Source organism: Leptonychotes weddellii, chromosome 8, assembly GCF_054177405.1.
Source record: "Leptonychotes weddellii isolate Sample4059 chromosome 8, ASM5417740v2, whole genome shotgun sequence".
NCBI classification, from domain to species: domain Eukaryota; kingdom Metazoa; phylum Chordata; class Mammalia; order Carnivora; family Phocidae; genus Leptonychotes; species Leptonychotes weddellii.
Window position 1 is genome coordinate 97,959,067 of NC_138376.1, and position 17,475 is coordinate 97,976,541.

Sequence of the window (17,475 nt, forward strand, 5' to 3'; positions counted from 1 at the left end):
TTCAGGGACCAAAAATGTCAAAGGCTCCATTTTGACATGGTCTACCACAATGAAATATGTAAAATTATGAACTCGTTCGTAAAGCATCTCCTTCCAATGATACACATTACTTCTGCTCTCATTCCATTGGCCAATGCAAGGCCTATGGCAATCCTATAATGTACTCCAAAGGGGAAACTGGAATAAATGAACACCAATTTTTTTATTCTTCAATAAAAAGAATATAAATGGTGATAAACTATTCCATTGGTGATAAACTATTCTTTCAAAGAACTGAACATGATAGGATGACACAAGTTAGGTAATCTATAATTATAATTATTCATGAACTAGCTTATCCAGTGCTCTTTAATCTGGGATTTGTGATGGCAATTATGTTATCTCCTAACACAGATCTCTAAAGTAGGCTACATACTCCACAGAGCATTAAAGATGTGTGGTAAGAGAAGAAAATATGAGCTTCAATTCATGTTCATTTCTACATAAAACAAATAAGAAAATTAAGCTATACTGTAGTTAATATAAATGTTTTCTAATATTTAACTTTATTTTTTTTAAGTTTTATTTATTTAAGTAGTCTCTACACCCAATGTGGGGCTCGAACTCACAAACCTGAGATCAAGAGCTGTATGCTTTTCTGACTGAGCCAGGCAGATACCCCTCTAATATTTAATTTTAAACTTTACTAATATTTTCTACTAAAAAAATCCTAGTTTATTCCTACATCAAATGGGCACATGACACATATAAGCTACATTATACTAAGTAAGATTGGGAATTCCAAAAAATGAGCATTAAAAGAACTGTCCTAATAAAAAAAAAGGAATCTTTGTGTACTGCTGTTGGGAAAGCAAACTGGTACAGCCACTGTGGAAAACAGTATGGAAGTTCCTCAAAATGTTAAAAATATAACTACCCTATGATCCAGTAATTGCACTGCTGGGTGCACCTGTACCCAAAGAATACAAAAACACTAATTCAAACAATTATATATGCACCCCTATGTTTATGGCAGCATTATTTACAACAACCAAGATATGGAAGCAGCCCAAGTGTCCATCAATAGGTGAATATGGTATAAAGAAGATGTGGTATATGTACAATGGAATACTATTCAGATTTCAAGGATGAAATCTTGCCATTTGCAACAACATGGATGGATCTAGACAGTAAAATAAGTCAGTCAGAGAAAGACAAATACCATATGATTTCACTCATATGTGCAATCTAAGAAACAAAACAAAACGAACAAAGGGGGGAAAAAAGAGAGAGACAAACCCAAAAGCAGACTCCTAACTCTAGAGAACAAACTGATGGTTATCAGATGGGAGGTGGGTGGAGGGATGGGTGAAATAGGTGATGGGGTTTAAGAATACACTTATCTTGATGGGCCCTGAGTAATATATGAAACTGCTGAATCATTATATTGTACACCTGAAACTAATATAACATTGTATGTTAACTACACTGGAACTAAAATTAAAAAACGTAATTGTCCTAATCATTCGTTTACTTACAATACTTCCATATAATGGATTTTATATGCATCAAGTTAAGTTGATTTAAGAATTGTTATATAATTTTAACTATACTAACTCTCACAAAATAGACAATCACTTTGCAAGATGCTCACAAAGACACTTGAGAATTGAAGACTGCAGAGCCTATCAAGAAGAAAATGGCCCAGTGACACATCTATTCCTAGTACAAACTTGTCATCAGCTGCATACAATTGCTATCTAAAGAAACTGCCAAAATCAGATTAATAAGATCATTTCACATGTAGATTGATAGCCACCAACACTAATGAAAATCTGCTCTAAGTATATATTATATATAGTACATACTGTTAACTTTTTTTTTTTTAATTTATTTGACACAGAGAAAGAGACAGCGAGAGAGGGAACACAAGTGGGGGGAGTAGGAGAGGTAGAAGCAGGCTTCCCGCGGAGCAGGGAGCCCGATGTGGGGCTCGATCCCAGGACCCTGGGATCATGACCTGAGCCGAAGGCAGATGCTTAACCAACTGAGCCACCCAGGTGTCCCAACATACTGTTAATTTTATCTTTATTCTCTTAAAATTTTTATTACTGTGTATGTTTTAGAATGACCATAAATATCAATAAAGAAATACATATAATAAGGGTACATGCTCATTTTTTTTAAGCTTCATTAGCTTGTGATCAATAAAGTCCTGATCAATGAAGTCACAGATGGGGCATTCCAGCCATGAGCTCACTCTGTGGCCAAAACTGGCTTTTCAATTGTCTACTTGAAATTTCTACTTGGATAAATAACAGATATTTACATGTTACATGACCAATACAGAACTTCTGCATTCTCCACTGAAGCTCTCTTCTCCTGGTCTCCACAACCACTCTGTCGAATGCACAAACATCTATCTTCTCTTATGACGTTCTTCTGTTATATTCGAGGTAACAGGAATATTTTTCTCTTCCTCAGACTAAGCTCTTTTTGGTCTCCAGATGTTTATACTAGCTTTTCACTCTATCTGGAACACTCATCTCCTAGATCTTTTCTTGGCTAATTGCTTCTCAACACTCAGGCCTATGCTCCTAAATCAGTTCTTTAGAGTGGCCTTTCCTGATCACCTTATGTTACAGGTCCCCACCGGCTTCCCCACCCAGCAGATTATGTATAGCTAGAGCCTTCAAGGCCTGCAAAATCTGTGTCTCCTCACGTCCTCAGCCTCATCTCACATCATCCTCCTCCCCTCAGTTGCTCTGCTTCTTTCTCACTGGCTTCCTCTGAGTTGCCCAATTAGATGAAGAAAGCCATTATGTGGTTTGCTCTTGCTCTGTCCTCTGCGGGAATGTTCTTCCAGATACGCGCAAGGGCTTATTTCTTCAGTTTATTCTAGTCCCTACTCAAATTTCATCTCAGAGATACCTGCCTTAATCATCCTATCAAAAACTCATCCCTTCTGTCTGCCTCCGTTTACTTTCTACCTACTTAGTTTTTCATGGCACTTGTAAATATTTTAAATCGATCATTTGTTTGTCATTTGTCCTATTCATTGAACTATAGGCTCCAATAGGATAGGGGCTTTGTGTTTTTCCCCTACTGTAATTCTAGCTTGTTGAACAATGCCTGATCAATATTATTATAATTTATATACGCTATTCCATGCTGAGGCTCACTTGATGCTTCTCTGTAAAACATGCTGCTATGATCATTGTAGTAGAATCATTATTCTTGCTTTTTGTAATTATATTTTAAGTTAATTTCTAGAGGTCAGATGTTTAAACACATTATATGTTGACACATATTGCTCAATTGACTCCTAGAAAGTCTGTAATGGTTTACATACCCACTGATCATGCCTCCTCTCATTTCTGTACATTCTTGCCTACAAGTTTTGTGAATCTTTTTAATATCTGTGATCTAAGAGGTGATTAAGAATGATTTATTATTTATTTGCATTTTATGGTTAATAAATTTGAAAAAATTTTATATGATTTCTGGCATGTGAATTGCCTTTTACATATTTTCCCATTTTAAAATTTTTATTCATTTTTGTTTATTGTTATTTAATGATTTTTATACACATTTATGTATTTTTTATTAAGGAATTTTTCTATTTCAAAAGTTCAATTTTTCATTTTTTAAAATCCCTAGTTTAATATATTCTTTTATGGTTTCTCTGTTTTTTTTTTAATGTTTTAACTTTCAAGGTTTTTTATCCATATTTAATTTATGTTGGTACATGTAACAGCAATAGAATTCAAATTAGTTTTATTTTACTTTTTAGAAACTGCTGATCAGTTTTCCTCATTCTATACCAACATTATGGTAATCATAATAATAGTTAAGATTTCCTGTAAGATTTCTATGGGCCAGTCATTTTGCTAAATATTTTACATAAAATAGCTTAATTAATCTTCATATCAATCTTCAGGGTTATGATGAAGCCTATTTTTCTTGAGAGAGGGACAAAGCAAATGTCAAAACATTATAAGTTGACTGTGAAATCATCTTTTATTTGTGATAGCCAGCAGGCAGAGTCTTGAATTTTTAACCCAGTTTTATGCTTCACATCAATAGGGTAATTTAATATGAGCCACATGTTATTAGAGTATTATCCTGCCTATTATTACTGTGGTTAAGTTGGGAGCATTCAAACCACTACCACAGAACTTCATGTCAGCCTTTCTCAAGTTCCCTCAAACCTCCCTGTCCCTAAAATCTCCTGTCATGGAGTCATAACCACAGGATGGGCAAAACCGGGTTCCACTTTCTATACTATTAGAAGAAGCAAAAAGAAGATAAAGAGTATGTTTCCCTGCACTAAAAACAAGAGACCCCAAAATGTTGAAAGTAGATGCTTAGAAAAAGATATTCCAAAAGAAAACTGGAGAAGTAATATTATTATCTAACAAAACAGAACTTAATAAAAAAATCATATAGGAAAAAGGATGATAAAAATAGAGTAAGAAGATATAATCCTCATTAACATAAGCACATGCAACAACTCAACCTCAAAAATAAAAGACAGAAATGAGGAATGAACTAGATAAATGAACTGTTGAAGGATTTCTTTTATATAATCCTTTCAGAAAATGACAGATAAAGCAGATGAAAAATATGCAGTGAGAGCGAGATCCAAACAAAATAATTAAAAACTCAAGCTACTTGGTATATACAGAGAAATGTTATACCAAAAAACAAAACATATGCTTTCTTTGAGCACATGTGAAATACTTCCAAAATAGGATATGCTTCATACCATAAAGTAATGGAAGCCTTAATCAATTTCAAAGAAACAATATAATACAGACTATTGTTTTCTAACAACACACAACAAAATTATTAACTAAAATCAAAAGAAAAGCTAAGAATAGCTAAATAGCTACAGAAATCCCATATTAACAATGAAATATTATGCAGCCGTCAAAAAAACGAAATCTTGCCATTTGCGACAACATGGATAGAACTAGAGGGTATTATGCTAAGCGAAGTAAGTCAATCAGAGAAAGACAAGTATCATATGATGTCACTGATATGAGGAATTCTTAATCTCAGGAAACAAACTGAGGGTTGCTGGAGTGGTGGGGAGTGGGTGGGATGGGGTGGCTGGATGATAGACATTGGGGACAGTATGTGCTATGGTGAGTGCTAATTAAGTGGGGGAATTGGAGGGGGAGATGAACCATGAGAGACTATGGACTCTGAGAAACAAACTGAGGGTTTTAGAGGGGAGAGGGGTGGGGGGATGGGCTAGTCCGGTGATGGGTATTAAGGAGGGCACGTACTGCATGGAGCACTGGGTATTACATGCAAACAATGATACATGGAACACTACATAAAAAAATTAATTAATTAATTAATTTTAAAAAAAGAAATCCCATATTATCAGTAAATAAATAAAATAGTCATTGGATTAAAAGGAATAAACTGTGAACTGTGTAACAGAGAAAACATTACCTGACAAAATTCACAAGAAACAGTGAAAGAAATACTTAGAGGAAAAATTACAGTTTTACACTATAATCAAGAGAATCAAAAAATGTCTTTAAAATGACTACTGATTCAACCTAGGATACTAGAGAACAAGCAAGGGAGCAAAAAGAGAAACAAAAGAAAGAAAATAATGAAAATCAAGTCAGAAATCAATGAAAGAAGCAAAAGAAGAGGGCATAATAACAAAACCAAATTCAGATTGTCCTCCAAAAAATTCTGTGGTTGGTCAATAGTTCTTATAGGAGAATTCTAACAAATTTTAAGGAAAAATTCAAAAGCTTTTTTTTTTTTTTAATTATCCAGAAAACAGAAAACAACAAAAATCTCTATAGCTAATTTTAGGAAGCTAGCATTGCCTTGAACTGAAAACATGAATTTACTGGCTCATTTCAAATATGATTAAATGCAAAAATCTTAAATATCTGACTTCTACAATTGTATTTTGAAAATGTATATGTAATATGAAAGGATTCTTCAACTCAAAAATTCTTTTTTTTAAGATTTTATTTATTTGTCAGAGAAAGAAAGAGAATGAGTGGGGGGGAGGGGCAAAGGGAGAAACAGGCTCCCTGCTGAGCTAGGAACCCCATGCAGGACTCCATCCCAGGACCCTGGGATCATGACCTGAGTGGAAGGCAGATGCTTAACCAACTGATTTACCCAGGCATCCCAAAAATCCTTTTTTTTTTTTAAGATTCATTTTATTTATTTTTTTAGATTATATTTATTTATTTGACAGAGAGAGAGCACGTGCATAAGCAGGCAGAGCAGCAGACAGAGAGAGAGGGAGAAGCAGGCTCCCCGCTGAGCATGGAGCCCAATGCAGGACTTGAGCCTAGGACCCTGAAATCATGTCCTGAGCCAAAGGCAGATGCTTAACTCACTGCACCACCCAGGTGCCCCAGATTTATTTTATTTTTTAGAGAGAGAGAGACCGTGTGCACATGAGTGGGCATGCAAGTGGGAGGGGGGCAGAGAGAGAATCTTCAAGCCGACTCCCTGCTGAGCGAGGAGCCCCATGCAGGGCTAGATTTCAGGACTCTGAGCTCATGACCTGAGTGGAAATCAAGAGTCAGACATTTAACTGACTGAGCCACCCAAGTGCCCCTCAACTCAAAAATTCTTTAAAGGTAATGTACATTAATAGACGAAAGGAACCAAAGTACATTATTATCTTAATCAATGAAGAAAAAATATTGAGTTCAATATCTATTATGAAAACACCTAGAGAGCAAGGAATAGATGAAAACTTCCTTAATTTAGTGAAGGTTAAATATCAATTTTAGAATATTACGCTTAAAGAAAGAATTTTTAATGTATTTCCTTTATGATTAGGAATTAGACAAGGATTTCCATTATTGCTTCTATAGTACTGGAGGCCCTGGACTACACTATAAAGGTAAGTAAGGGGGAAAAAAAGTTTGTAAAACATAGTAGGAAAGAGATGTATCTCTTGATACTTTCTTTTTTTTTTTTTTTAAAGATTTTATTTATTTATTTGACAGAGAGAGAGCACAAGTAGGCAGAGCGGCAGGCAGAGGGAGAGGGAGAAGCAGGCTTCCCGCTAAGCAGGGAGCCCGATGCAGGGCTCGATCCCAGGACCCTGGGATAATGACCTGAGCTGAAGGCAGACGCTTAACGACTAAGCCACCCAGGCGCCCCATCTCTTGATACTTTCTAATGATATCTATATCTATTGGGTTTTAGGAAAACCAATAAAATAAAAACGATAAACTATTAGAATTAATAAGAGAGTTCATCGGTAATATTGATAATTTACTTGATTCCTCTATGTCGATAATAGATAGTCAATGAGAAAACAAGAAATATGATTATCAGTCAATACAGCAATACATATATACATGTTTATGTGTGTGCATTCTAGGAACTAGTCTAGGAGACATTTTATTGGACTCTAATACATTATCTAGATGGGTTTTTTGTTTTTGTTTTAATGAGAGAGAAACTATGCTCGTAGATACGAAGACCTTACTATTTAAAAATCTGAAGTCATAATTAAAAGATCTTTGTATTAGAAATCCCAGCTCAGAATCACTTCATTTGGAAATCTACTAAATATTTAAATGAGAAGAAACACTAAATTTGCATATTTTTAGAAGGCTAGAAAAAGACTATCCAAGAAATTCTATTAAGTTCAACAACATAACTCAGTACAAAAACATGGCTAAGACATTACAAGAAATAAAAATTGTAAGCTGATTTAATTCTCTAAAAGAGATACAAAAATCCTAAAAGAAAAAAAATTAGTAAACCAAATTTAGTGTTATATGACCAGATTGGTTTTATTCCACAGGGAAAAGGCTTATTCAACATTTTAAAAATCAATCAATATAAAAAACATATAATCATCACAAAAGTCATTGAAAGAATGTGTGTTAAATTAAACATATATTCATGATTTTTTTTTTTCAAGATTTTATTTATTTATTTGACAGAGAGAGACACAGCGAGAGAGGGAACACAAGCAGGGGGAGTGGGAGAGGGAGAAGCAGGCTCTCCGCAGAGCAGGGAGCCCGATGCAGGACTCGATCCCAGGACCCTGGGATCATGACCTGAGCCGAAGGCAGTCGCTTAACCGACTGAGCCACCCAGGCGCCCCCATATATTCATGATTTTTAAAAATTATCAGAAAACTAGAAACTTATTTAACTTAAAACAAACATACTTCAAGATGAATTACTGAAATCTCTCTGTGGTTGTAAATGAGACAGGGAGGTTTTTTTTTATCATTACTCCTATTCAGTATTATAGTAGAAGCACTAGTCAGTTCCTTAACTGAAGAAAAAAAATACAATAATTGGAAGGAAGAAATGAGATCCATCAATATTCATATAATACATAAATGTGTACATAACAAATCCAAAATAATCTAAGGGTATTATTTTTAGAATTCGAAACATAACAAAGATAAAATGAAAGTTTCAAAAGATATTATTTAAAATGGAATAAAAAAATTAAGAATAAAAGGAAGTACAAGAACTCCACAAAGAAAAGCTACAAAATGAGAAAAGATCTATATAACTAGGTAGCTATACCAGGTTTATGGGTCAGAAGACTTAATTTAAAATGATGCCAATTCTCTCTAATCCAAGGCATTGCTAAGCAAAATGCCAAGAAGACTTTTGTGAAAGTTGGTAAGTTAATTCTAAAATGTATATGAAAATTCAAACTGCCCAACTTGAAGGAGAATAATAAACTGGAAGAACTTACTCTACAGCATAATTCTCAAATTTGGCTGCATATTATAATCATCAGGGATATCTTTCAAAACCTGATGGTGATACCTTACTTCTTATATAATTAAATCCTTATCTTTGAGGAGAGATCCAGCATCGATATTTTTTATATTTTCCAGGTGTTTCATGTGCATCCAAGTTCGAGAACCAGAGCTTTTGCAGCATATTATCATATATAAATTATGTATTCTTCCAAACCTGCATTAATTAAGACAGCATGAAATTAATGTAAGGATAGCAATTAGTTGAATGGGACAGAATAGAAGCTATGGAAAGAGACCCACACACGTATGGACACTGTTTATGACTCATGTAGCACAGTAAGGCAGTAGGAAAAAGGCAGTTTTTCAATCAAAGTCACTGCACCAATTGGCTCCATAAAAGAAAAAATAAACACTGATCTCAACCTCGAATCACATACAAAAAAATCAATTCTAGATCTAAAGGAGGGAGTAAACAATGGAATAGATGCTAAGACAATATCTTCATGAACTTAAGGTAAAGAAAATCTGACAACACACAAAAAGGAAAATAATTATAAACTGACTATACTAGTACTAAAATTAAAAACTTCCATTCATCAAAAGCTGCCATTTAAAAAATGAAGTATCAATCTATAGACTAAGAGAGGACATTTGCAACACAAGTAACTGACAAGAAGGTCAGGACCCCCTATATATATACATATATACATATGTGTGTGTGTGTATCAATAATAAGAAGTTGTAAAATCCAATAAAGAAATGAGCAAGAAACATGAATACTGTCTTCATAAAACAGCATTTCTGGGGGCGCCTGGCTCAGTAAGTGGAGCTGGCAACTCTTGATCTCGGATTTGTGAGTTTGAGCCCCACAGTGACTGTGGAGCTTACATAAAAATAAAATCCTTAAAAAAATAAAACAACATTTCCAAAAGGTCAATAAACATATGAAAAGGTGACCAATCTCATTAGTCACCAGGGAGATGCAAACTCAAACCATGAGCTACCATTATACTCTTACCAGAATAACTGCAATTATGAAGACTGATAACATCAAGTATTGCCAAAGATATGGATTAATTGGGACTCCCATACATACACTGCTGGTGGGAATGCAAATTAGTATAACTACTTTGAAAACTTGTTTTACATTATCTATCCAGGCTGAACATACACATACCATATGACATGGTAATTCCACTTATTTATATACCCAACTAAATGCACAGACATGTGAACACATATGTAGAGACATATGAACACACTTATACAAGAATGTTCATGACAACGTTACTGGTAACAGCTCCAAACTGGAAATAATCCAAATGCCCATTAGCAATAGAATGGATAAATAAATTGTGGTATAGTTAACCAAGACGATTCTGAAATACACGCTGAAATGAACAAGCTATACGGAACATCATGGATTGATTTTTATAAAGATGATGTTGAACATATATGCCAACCAAAAAAGAATACATACTATAATTTTTCATTTATGTAAATTTCATAAATGGACAAAAGTCAGGATAATTGTTACCTTTGGGGAAGATGGTAGATAATGACTGAGACAGGGCACAAACAGGGGCTTTTAGAATATTTGCAATTTTCTATTTCTTGACTTGAGTGTTGGCTATATAAATGTGTTTACTTTGTGAAAACTCATCAAACTGAACATTCTTTTCTCTTAATTGAAGTATAACACAGTAGTAAAGTATTAAAGAATGAAGATCAGAACACATGGAGAGACAAGCTATCTTCTTTTGTAAGACTTAACATAAAAATGTCCATTTTTCTCAAGTTAATCTATAAACTCAATACAATCTGATGCAAATCGTAGTAGGATTTCTTAAGTAACAAATTAATTTCTTCGAAAACATAATTAAAAGGCCTATGAAAGGCTAAGTCAACTGAGAAAAAAGGAGTAAAAACAAGGGACTGGTCTATACATGAAATATATTTTAACACTTAGCCTGGAACCACTGTTACACACATAGGGTGATTGGGGCACAACTGAAAAAACAGACCAGTGGAATAGAAGAAATATTTCAGAGACAGACTAATCCAGATGTGAGCACATAATATGATTTAAAGTAGCAACACAAACCAATTGGGAAAGGATGACTAGCTTAGTAAATGGTACTGGGAAATTAGGTTTATTATATGGAAAAATCTAAAATTGGATCTCTCTACACTGCATCACAAAGTGTTTTCCAAGTGGATTAAAAACTAAATGAGAAATATAAAACTGTAAAGTTGATATACAATAATAAAGAAAAATATCTTTGTAACTTCTTATGCAAAGCTTCAAAAGCACAAACCATGAGACAAAAAAAAATGATGTGGGGCTGGCTTAGGAACAAAGATACATTTCATAATATGGTATACATGGAAAAATATAGTCTGATTCCATATAATCAATTTACAAATGAATTAAACAAAACCCTATGTTAAGCTGATGATGACAGCAGGTGAGTGTGTGTATGTGTATATGAACTAGATCTGACATTTGTCAATCTTTATTTCATAATATAATATCTAAAACAGTATTTTGTCTATGAACGGGAAAGATTTGCCTACCAGCAGTTATTTAACTTAATTTCCCAGTAGTTCTTCTGGATCTAATTCTACCACTCCTGTGACCAGAAATATATATTTTCCTAGAAAATAACTCTTTGTCTTGCATGTATTCAAACTCACTCCTTAAAGATTTTAGGGTATATTTTGTAAGCTTTAACATTCTTTTACTGAATTAACATAGTAAGTCACCTCAAAACACACTAACTTATTACTCAAGAATCTTAGTTGAACTCTGACTTTTCAACACAGATTCTTAAAAATCATCTTGTGATTAGTAGATATTAATTCCTATACCTTCAAATAAGAATGTCATTATTTAAGGAATTAGAGGAGTTAGGCCACTACAGAATAAGTGAGAGAAATGTTGGCATAAACATTGCGAAGTGGTTAAGAGTTGGGTTAGTTTTTCTTTCTAAACACTGTGCTTTTAATAGTTGTTTTTATTTAAAGAAAAAAAAACACTAAATTTTATTTTTTATATTCTAGAAACATAAACATGGATAGTAACTTTTCACTCCTGGAGTATATATAACCTATTTCAAAGAGAGAAATAATTTACCATTCATGTTGGACTGTTTGAAGGCCTACAAAAAACCTCAAAAAGCTTCACGCAATTCCTTCTCCCTACTTACCCTGGAGTCCTATCTAGTTTCTTCTCTCTAGCACTCTTGGATTGTAACCATTTGTCAGTTAATTACTTTCCCCTCTTTTGTGATTACCTTTCCTTCAATGGGACTCATATTTTCTATTAAAATTTCCCCCTCCAATTCCCAAAAGTGCATACCTTATAAGCACTTTCTAGCCAGCCAAGAGATAGGAGGGTGCTTACCTTCAAAATAGATGCCTGACTGGACTTCTAGGACCCTGGGAAGGGTCCTGAGGTCAAGGGAGTGAATGAATTCTTCCAGCGACAATGCCATTACTCTGGCTTGGGTCTTCTGCAATCCAGGCACTTAAAAAAGCTCCTGCCTTCTGGCTGTCACTTGTTTGCAGCTGTTGTCCCTGCTGATCATTCCTCCTTCAGGCAGGCGAGGATGTCACACTAGAGTCCCACTAGGGTGGAGTAGCTCTATGTGGGGAGGAGTGTGAGGAGGGAAGGAGAAGGCAGGGGACAAAAGGTGTGACAGCTCTTTTTGTTCTCATTGTGGCTTCATTTCCTTCTGACACTGAAGCAGAACAGGATGGGGGGGCGGGTGAGCATGTCTGAACAGACAATGCCCCAAAAATATGAGAGTTGTTAAGCAGCTCACTGTCTGTTGCCAGTCCAGGTGTGCATCTACAACACTGGCAAGACTGTTTGGAGTTAGGGTTGCTTGTGGCTTTTTGAAACAGAAAAGAACAGGAATACAGGACTAGAGTCTAATCTTAAAAATGGCACCCTGTTAATTCTTTATGTCTTTAGCTCATTTCTAAAGTTTGGCTTTGTGTCTTATTTGCATACTCTCAGTGCTTTCATATTAAATTTGGTTACAAAAGTGCTCTGTGTCAGCTCTTTTGAGAAATCTGATACTCTGAAGAGAGAGGATTGAAACCACTTTTTATTCTTCCACATTAAAAATTTTGCTGAATCTTAAAGGAGGGCGGGGGAGTGGCACAATATGCAAAGTGATACAGTAATTTAATCCTATAAGTTAACATGAATTTTCTAATCACTACAGTATAGTGAAAGTATCTAAATCTGTTGTAAGGAAACTGGGTTTCCTGGGTTTAACTCTGCTTTTGATGTATAGGTGACTGCAGCCTTATCTTCTCTGTTCCTCATTTGGCTCAATTATTAAATGAAAAAAAAAAAAGTAGAAGGAGTCAGATGAATCAAACAATTTCTTCCCAGGCTAAAATTCTGCATTTCTGATTCTGTGGTCCAAATTTTAGGGAGAGGAAAATGCCCAAAGTCAAAGGAAGCAAGAGAAGCCTCATTGAAACAAATCTCAAAAATTTCCTCCCTCCCTATTCTTTGTATTTACCTGAAACAATGTTTTAGACCAGTATATACAACTCATATTGATATTTTCTTTTTTCTTTTTAAGATTTAATTTATTTATTTGTCAGAGAGAGATTGAGAGCACAAGCAGGGGGAGCGTCAGGCAGAGGGACAAGCAGGCTCCTCCCCGCTGAGCAAGGAGCCCCCATGAGGATCCCATGCGGATCCCAGGACCCTGGGATCATGACCTGAGCAGAAGGCAGATGCTTAACCAACTGAGCCACTCAGGCGTCCCTCAAGTTGATAGAAAATTTTCTAAGTCTCTTTAAGGATGAATAATAAAGGAAGACTAGTTAGAACAATACAGGTGAAAGATGCTAAGAAGCTGCACATTCTCCTTATAAATTGGACTCTTGGCTCTCTGTTGAGAAACTGTTATAGCTTCAGGCTACAGAGAGTATAGCTAGACAGAGGGGGTCAGGGCTCACCCCAGCTCCACCATATCCTTCACATAAATGACCAAGCAATAAAAACACAGCCTTATTTTGATATAAAGCTTACAAAACTCTTTCAGCTCTTAAAATCTTATTTAACATTTGCAGTAATCTGCTTGGCTTCATTTCTTTCTTTACAAAACTAGAATTTATGGTTTTTCACTAGTAGCTTCTACTTCCTCACTTGCAACTATTTTGTCCCGAAAATCTCCCAAACTTCATCAGTCTGCCTCCTGCACTCCTAAGCTCAGGCTCTTCAATTGGCTGCAAATATTGTTTACAGCCTAATAGCATATCTCACATTGTAAAACATATAAAAAAGACTGCTGTGGACTTAAAAATCATACATCTTTTAGAACTGGTGCCACAAACAATTTCATTTCATACCTACTCCAAGCTAGACTTCACTTGCTTTTTTTGTTTTTATTTTTGCTTTTTAATTTTCCCAAATCAACTTTCTATCCCACTAACCAATAAAGCCTTTTTGAAACATCACCAATATCTTACAGTTATCCATGCTACCCCCGCTTCTGTTCTTTCAACAGATGACCCTTGGTTTCTATTACAATTTGATTCTCTTATATTACCAATCTTAGTTAATGACACTACCATTCTACCAGTTTCCCAAGCCAGAAGGCTACACCATGGGAGAGGCCATTTCTGGCCTCCAAATCCCTCAAGCCCTATACTCACTATCACTCATTCTGTTCTTGCTCTGTATCCCCACTGTTACTACTTTAGATCAAAATCACTTCTGACACTGTAAGCAAGGAATTCTTTTTTTTTTTTTTTTTAGGGTTTTGTTTTGTTGAATTTTATTATTGACAATGGCGCCAAAGAACCAACATTCAACCACTTGAACTAAATAGAACATTAACAGAGTTCTAAACATTCAAACATGGGATGGAGAGAAAATTCCACTCATCAAAGATCTCAGAAGAGACACAACTCCCTCATTCATTAAGCATTAGTAAACAAACAAAATCTAGAAAAAGACCTATTCTTGTTTTTTTCATATTAAGTACCAATTTCTATTTCTTTTTTTTTTTTAAGGTTTTATTTATTTGAGAGAGAGAATGAGAGAGAGAGAGAGAGCATGGGGGGGGGGTCAGAGGGAGAAGCAGACTCCCTGCTGAGCAGGGAGCCCGATGCGGGACTCGATCCCGGGACTCCAGGATCGTGACCTGAGCCGAAGGCAGTTGCTTAACCAACTGAGCCACCCAGGCGCCCCACCAATTTCTATTTCTATCAGCAGAATATAATCAAATTATTTATTTTAAAGATTTTATTTATTTGAGAGAGAGAGAGAGAGAGGAAACAAGCAGGGGGGAGAAGCAGAGAGAGAGGGAGAAGCAGACTCCCTGCTGAGCAGGGAGCCCGATGTGGCCTCGATCTCAAGATGCTGAGATCATGACCTGAGCAAACAGCAGGTGCTTAACCAACTGAGACACCAGGCACCCCTCAAATTACCTAATTTAAATTTTGTAGGCAAGGAATTCTTGACATGAACAGCCAAGACAAAACTGACAAATGAAAAGTATTGAGAAGGTATGTGAATCACCAGGTAGTAAAATGGATGACTAAAGTTGAACAACTGAAACAGTAAATTACAAGTGCAATAATAATCAGATTAATGAGAGCTCAGAAACAAACCAGAGTATAAACAATGATTTCCTATATGAAAAAGGTGAAATTCCAAAGCAGTAGAGAAAAATGTTTTATTCAACAAATAGTTAAATAATTTTTTAAATAAGTTAGTTCCCTAAAATTCTATGCACCAAAATTAAATTTAGATAAATTTAAAAATTAAATTTAAATAAAAATAAAACAAAGGAAAAAATAGAAAAATGTCTAGAGAAAATAAGGAAGAATTTTTTAAAGCATTAATGGAAGGAAAAGACTAACAGATTTGATGACAGACACAGGAAATATGTCTATAAATCAAAAAGAAGATTTAACAAAATAGAAAATAAAAAAACACATACTTCAAATTAAGAATTGATGTCCTGAATGCATAAAGAGCACTTATTAATCGATACGCAAATAAAAAATATTCAAGGACTTCTGCTTCTGGCTATGAGCTTGTATCTGACCAACTCTCCAACCAACGGCAACTAGAAAAGTGAATGGTTTTTTGACACTCCTGTTTTAAGGAATAGGAAAGCTATCAGAGCAGTTGGGACTTGAGAGGCCAAGACCAGAAAAGCAGGGAAACACGATGAGGGGAACACAACCTTCCACACCTCTTTTCCCCTTAAGGCATTTGTGGATTAATACTTGGCATCGAAAGAGGAGCTGAGAAGCAGAGCATATGTGGTGGCTAAGGGGGACCAAAGCCAAGTTGAATTTTTAGCAGTTTCACATAGCTAGGGAGATAAAAATTGGAATTTGGGCCTAGCAAGGCACCCAGGGAAATAGAGAAATGAGTTGTTCAGCAACATTTTTCCCCTTCAGGGTTTTGCCCATTCAAAACCAGTACAGGGTTGATTGTATGACACCAGTTAGAAAGTGATCGGTAAAAAGCTGACAAAACCAAGCAGCACTTTCTGGTGGTCTCATTGGTGGGAAAACACGCCCTGGTAAGGGGAAGGAAGGCGTTCCCGTAAATACCCTGTGTTTTCGGCTGGGGCCCCTGAAGGCTACTCCCCAAAAGAAAGGGTTGACAATAAACAGGCCTTATAAATACTGAAGCCCAGATCAAAGTTAGCTCAACCCCTGACTGGATTAAGGTGATCCAGCCCATTTGAGCTGTGGGGCAAAAGCAAAAGTCAACCCTGCCACTGGGGAAAAGCAACCAGAACTTCTATAATATTTTAAACACAAGTCTAGAATTTAATAATTTAAAAAGCTCAGATATGGAGTTATGAGGCATGCAACTTAAAATAATTTTGATTAACATGTTGGAAACTAGAAGACAAGAAGGAGAATTTCAGTAGAGAATGGCCATCTATTAAAAGTATCAAATGAAATTCTGGAATTGAAAAATAACAATAACTGAAATTAAGAATTCAATAGTTGGATTTAAATGCAAACTGGACATATAGTAAGAGAAGGTTGTTAACTGGACACAGGAAAGAAGAAAATATTCTCTATTAACAGAGAGATAAAAAGAATTCAACATTAAGAATAGAAGAGACATTTTAGCCACAGTGAAAAGGTCTTATGTGTACACTGCATCCTAACATGAGAGGAGAGAGGGCATAGAGGGAGAGGCAGTATTTCAAGAGATAATGGCTAAAGATTCTCCAATGCTGTTCCGGGTGTAGCCCTGTGATGGGGGTTCCCGGGGGTCCATCTCTTGCTACAATAGTGTGGGGGGATCGGGGAACAAACCCGAGGCCACCCCTTCTTCCAGCCTCGGACCACCCTCCACCCTCTTCCAGGCCCAACCTTCAAAGCCATCCTCGCAGCCATCCCCCGCCTCTAGGACCAGCCAACACTGGTTTTTTGGTTTTTGGTTTTGTTTTGTTTTTGTGCGCTTAGCTCCTCATTGCCATCGACCATGCGCCCCAGATTCATGGGAATTATTCCAGCGACAACATGCACCTGCGGGGCTCCTACGCCTACCTCTCTCTGGGCCTCTGTTTGCAGCGTGATCATGTGGCTCTGGAGGTCGCCGGCCGCTTCCTCCGGAGTTGACTGAGGAGAAACGGGAGGCCTCTCAGCTCTCCCGAAATGCAAAACCAGCTGGGAAACCGCGCCCTCTTCCCGGGCGTGCAGAAGCCGCCCCAAGACGAGCGGGTAAAACCCAGGACGCCCGG

At 36.1% G+C, this 17,475-nt stretch overlaps 1 protein-coding gene across 4 annotated transcripts in view; it reads right to left on the bottom strand.

Annotated features, from left to right (window-relative positions):
• THEMIS (thymocyte selection associated) overlaps positions 1 to 12,524 on the bottom strand; it is a 188,124-nt gene extending 175,600 nt beyond the window's left edge. Inside the window, exon 1 of one of the 4 annotated variants that reach the window (XR_014147934.1) lies at positions 12,129 to 12,524. Coding sequence is in view for 3 of the 4 variants with exons in the window: in XM_081828976.1 (XP_081685102.1) it covers positions 12,129 to 12,219 (91 nt within the window). In the remaining variant the exon portion in view is untranslated. The remainder of the gene's footprint in view (positions 1 to 12,128) is intronic. The other 3 variants (XM_081828976.1, XM_081828974.1, XM_081828975.1) reach the window with 3 other exon arrangements.
• Positions 12,525 to 17,475: the final 4,951 nt, after the last annotated feature.